Source organism: Triticum aestivum, chromosome 7A (assembly GCF_018294505.1).
Source record: "Triticum aestivum cultivar Chinese Spring chromosome 7A, IWGSC CS RefSeq v2.1, whole genome shotgun sequence".
In the NCBI taxonomy this organism is placed as follows: Eukaryota; Viridiplantae; Streptophyta; class Magnoliopsida; order Poales; family Poaceae; genus Triticum; species Triticum aestivum.
Window position 1 is genome coordinate 705,689,554 of NC_057812.1, and position 4,630 is coordinate 705,694,183.

The 4,630-nt window shown below is 48.7% G+C and overlaps 1 protein-coding gene across 1 annotated transcript; it reads right to left on the minus strand.

The window, feature by feature from the left end:
• Nucleotides 1–794: 794 nt before the first annotated feature.
• On the minus strand, nucleotides 795–2,430 carry LOC123149521 (hydroquinone glucosyltransferase). Its single transcript, XM_044569190.1, has one exon. It carries the CDS (start codon nucleotides 2,355–2,357, stop codon nucleotides 933–935), a length of 1,425 nt encoding a protein of 474 aa, XP_044425125.1. The 5' UTR covers nucleotides 2,358–2,430; the 3' UTR covers nucleotides 795–932.
• Between the last annotated feature and the right edge of the window lie 2,200 nt (nucleotides 2,431–4,630).

Genomic DNA, 4,630 nt, shown 5'->3' on the forward strand with positions numbered 1-4,630 from the left:
TTAAAAGGAGAGCATGTTGTGTGTCCCGTATGATAATTAGAAAAGTTGGTGATATTACCATGAAAACTTATATGGTTTCTTTTCCTATATTCAATAAAGTGATAGTAGATTTTGACCGCACATGGATAGTTGGAGTCCTCTTTATACGTTGACTACATTGTTGATCTATGCAGATGCCGTTGGAAAGGATTGCACTCAATCACCCTTGGTTCCTCTACTTTTGTGCCACACCGGTTGGAGGTGTGTTTCTACTTTCTTCTTTTCCAGTAAATATGAAGAATTCAAATCCACTATTTATACTCCCTCTGTTCATTTTTGTAAGACGTTTTAGACAACTGAAATTGAACTGTTTTAGGTCTTATCTTAAATGTCTAAAACGTCTTACAAAAATAAACAGAGGGAGTATTATTTTTCTAGAATAAATGCCTTTTTCAATTCGTCTGCCATTCTGTTAGCCTATTTCACCTATGGTCTCACATGTAATCTGAACATCTAGAGTGTAATCAGATTTGGCATTTCTGCATTTTGTTTTTGCTGATTTATTAAGGGCACATAGAAAATATTGAAATATGTATGTTGATAATATAAAAAGATCTATGTAAAAAAACTGCCATTTCTGATGTCAAATTCTCTCCCTTCGCTATTGCTGGCTTAGATTTGATTACTCACCTGATCACTGACCTTAATCATTTCAATTATGATTTTATGACACAAGTAATTTTAGATCCTCCCACTTCTTTTCCCTTAGGACAATTTTAAAATTGCTTCCATCTTTACAATATGTAATAATAATATCTCAAAGAACAAAGTATTATTCTATATTTAAATGTAAAATACGCATATAGCAATCGATACAACATAAATCAAGAAACAACTTCAGCCACCATGCTTCTTATTCAGTTACCTTAGGGAGCAACTAGCGAGCCTCCTCTTTAGTCACCGTGGCTCTTCCGATGCAAGGAAACCATGCCAGCCACTACCGCGAGAGCTCGATCCTGAGCAATCTCGGCCTCATCCCGGAGGTGATCGGCCTTTTTCCGCGCCATGGCGCCCTTCTCCCCTTCCATAAGCTCTCCCACCAGCGCCGCCACCTCCTCTCGCGGGACAATTGCTCCGTCTTTACCGAGGGGAGGCCTCTCCCACAAAGCCAGGCCCACCCGATCCGACGACAGCATCACCGCGTTCATCCTCTGCTCGGCGTACAGCGGCCACGCCACCATCGGCACGCCCGCCGCCACGCTCTCCAGCGTGGAGTTCCATCCGCCATGAGACATGAACCCTCCCACGGCGACATGGTTAAGGATCTCCACCTGCGGCGCCCACAGTGGCACAAGGAGCCCTGTGCCTTTCGTTCTCTCGACGAACCCTTCGGGCAGGTAGCTCAGCGGGTCGTCGTCGGTGGTGGCAGTACCGAGGTAGCCAGCGCTGCTGTCCTTGTCGTTGGGGTGGTGGACCACCCAGAGGAACCTCTGCTCGCTCGCCTCGAGCCCAGCCGCCAGCTCGGCCGTCTGCTCTGTGGACAGCGCGCCGCCGCTGCCGAAGGACACGTACAAGACCGAGCCGTCCGGCTGGTTGTCCAGCCACCGTAGGCAGCTGTGCTTGACCTCGTCCGAGTCGGGGCACCGCCGCCGGGTGAATGGACCCACGGCGTATGCCGGAGGGTACACGCCTTTGTCAGAAAGCTCTTGGAACGCCACCAGCGTCTCGTGCTCCAAAGCGTCCATGGTGTTGACGATGAAGCCTTCCGCGAGGAGGTAGTTGAGACCGAGGTCGACCATGAGCTCGTACACGGGGTCGGAGCGGTTCTGGACGGGTTCGACGAGATCGGCGCCGTGCAGCGGCACGCACCCCGGGAGCATCACGGGCTCCGGGAGGTCGCGGCACTCGCAGGTGGTGGTCCTGGAGAGCTCCGGCGTGTAGAGCAACGATAACAGCGACATGAGGCTGGAGGTGTAGAAGACGTACCCAGGCAGACCCATCTCCTTGCTGACGGCGAGCGCCGCGGGGCAGAGCATGTCGGTCATGAAGGCAGTGATCCCCGCCGGGAGGCCGAGGAGGGAGCGTAGTAAGTCGCGTAGTTGTGGCAGGGCGCGGTTGATGACGGTGAGGATGCGGGTCACCAAGTGCGCGTCGGCTGGGAGGTCGCTGATGGACACCTCCGGGAGCGCGGCGACGGAGACGCCCGGCGGGAGGGAGGCGAGCGGCGAGGAGTGGCCGGGCGTGGACAGGCTGGCGTAAGTGACGATAGTGACGGTGAAGCCGTGGCGCACGGCGAGGCGCTTCGCCAGCTCGGACACCGGGAGGACGTGGCCGGCACCGGAGCTCGTGAGCATGACGACGTGCGCCGCTTGTGCCATGAGACCGTGTTAGCTAGTGTGTCCCCTTGCGTTTATTCGATCGGCAGCTAAACACGCATGCATACTGCTTATAAACAGACGGATAGTAGGAGCAACAGGAAAGAAAAGCGTGAGGTAAACGATTCCAGTCACACTCGTGTCGGCCACCACACTCGGTCTGACACGTACTACGTGCCCCATGCATGGGGCCTCACCCATCCCAGCATCTAGAAACATCATCACCACCGGCCCATAACTCCTCCGGCAATCCCATCGTCTAGATCTGCAATCTAGGTGTTCACCCTGCCATTATTGAGTGAGGAGCGGAGATGCTTGCAGTGGAGGAGGCCCCGCTGTTGCAAAGCACATAATGTACGCGCATGCTGCAAACTGAATGAGGTGCACATCCACCCTCTCACGTTATATCTACTCAAGACACTAGACGACGACAAATGTTATTTTGCACACGCTTCCTTCCACTAATTTTTCGCATATAAATCGTTCGTTTCTTTGCGAAGAACAACATTATCATTTTCTTTTATTTCCACATCCTCTCGTGTACTATCTACTCAGGACTTAATGAATTGACATGGATGGCGCACCACGGAGCTCTTCTATCTTTAGCTTTTCAAGACTTAATGGAGATAACAACGATGATTACCATTCTACACACGCTTCCTCACACATTTTCGATACATATCATAAATTGACAAGTGATATAGGAGTGAGTATTTCCGGTAGTACTATGGATTTCTTCACCCTGTTTGTATGGGTGTGAAGGCTTGCAAGTAATTAAACCCCAACCTTAATTAATTCAGTTGTCACGAGAGATGGAAAATTTATAGTTTAGCTATACTAGCAAAAGTGCCTGTGCGTTGCAACAGAAAAAAAAATCACATGATCCTTCAAGATTTCATAGGTCCAAGTCTTCTATTTCATACATTAGGTAAACTATGGTTTCTAGTTCAAGCATCACTGACTTATGGCATGTTCAACAGCATTCCAGCACTGGCTCCGCTCTCATGACCTCTAGCACATCCTCACGTTGCCGTCCCGAGGTCATCCGCGCTTCAATTTGAAGTCGAAAGCATGTCCAGTTGTACACGGCAAAGGAAATATCCTTATTAGGGACCCCCCTATCCGAGATCTGTCGAATTAAATCCCGGCAGTTGTCGTCATGTCTATGGTGTTCTTGTTTTCATGCTATGTCTACCTTGGGTTGCTGTAACATGGATGTGGCTGCTCCCTGCCTATGAATGTGACGGTGAAAGTAACTGTTTCACTCAATTGACAACTGTGGGTAAAGCTAGCTTCTCTATATTTACAAGCCACATGTTTTTCTTAACTATTATAGTTTGTTATAATAACAAGTGAAATATGAGAAATGGCAAGACTACTGTAATAGCATATAGTACAGGTCTCAAGCAAGGTAAGAGTACACAATGATTTGGGATGGCCTGTGCATGGCTGATAGTGATTTGTTTATGCGGAGATGCAGAAACAAATGGCACTAAGCCATCGCCAGTTCCAGGGCAACGGTCTATATTAGTCGTGTTATTGGTTTTTCCTTTCCTCTTTTCATTCATTTGTTCGTCATGCAATGCTCAAGTAATTATATGAATGCAAGTTTACTCGCTGTTTTTGGCGAACAATGCATATTTTCTTTTCGTCTGAGCAGAAAGCAAATATATAGGCAGAGAAAACAAGTCCTAAAATCTACATGGCCTAGAGCTTTACTAGCAACCACTGAATGATTTTGTGTTCTTTTGCTACCATTTCTTCTGTGTCTGCCACCTTGCGCTGGCTCCCATGCGCCCTGGCCTGCTGATCTGACCGTCTTGCTTGCTAGGGAGAAAGAAAATATAGTCTTCGCCTTTGCAACTGTCTTTTGTGCGGTAAATGATTGAACTTTGTGGAACGTAGCGTGCAATTTTAAAAAATTTCTTACGCTCATGCAAGATCTATCTAGGAGATGCATAGAAACGAGAGGGGGAGAGTGTGTTCATGTACCCTCATAGACCGAAAGTGGAAGCGTTTGACAACGCGGTTGATATAGTCGAACTTCTTCTCGTTCCGACCGATCAAGCACCGAACATACGGCACCTCCGAGTTCTGCACACGTTCAGCTCGATGACGTCCCTCAAACTCTTGATCCAGCAAAGTGTCAAGGGAGAGTTTTGTCAGCACGACGGCGTGGTGACAGTGATGATGAAGTGATCCGCGGAGGGCTTCGCCTAAGCACTACGACAATATGACCGGAGGAGTAAACTATGGAGGGGAGATACCTCTCCAAC

What these genes read in the sequence shown, in the direction of transcription:
- LOC123149521 (XM_044569190.1), bottom strand. Translation starts at nt 2,357, where the DNA reads ATGGCACAAGCGGCGCACGTCGTCATGCTCACGAGCTCCGGTGCCGGC.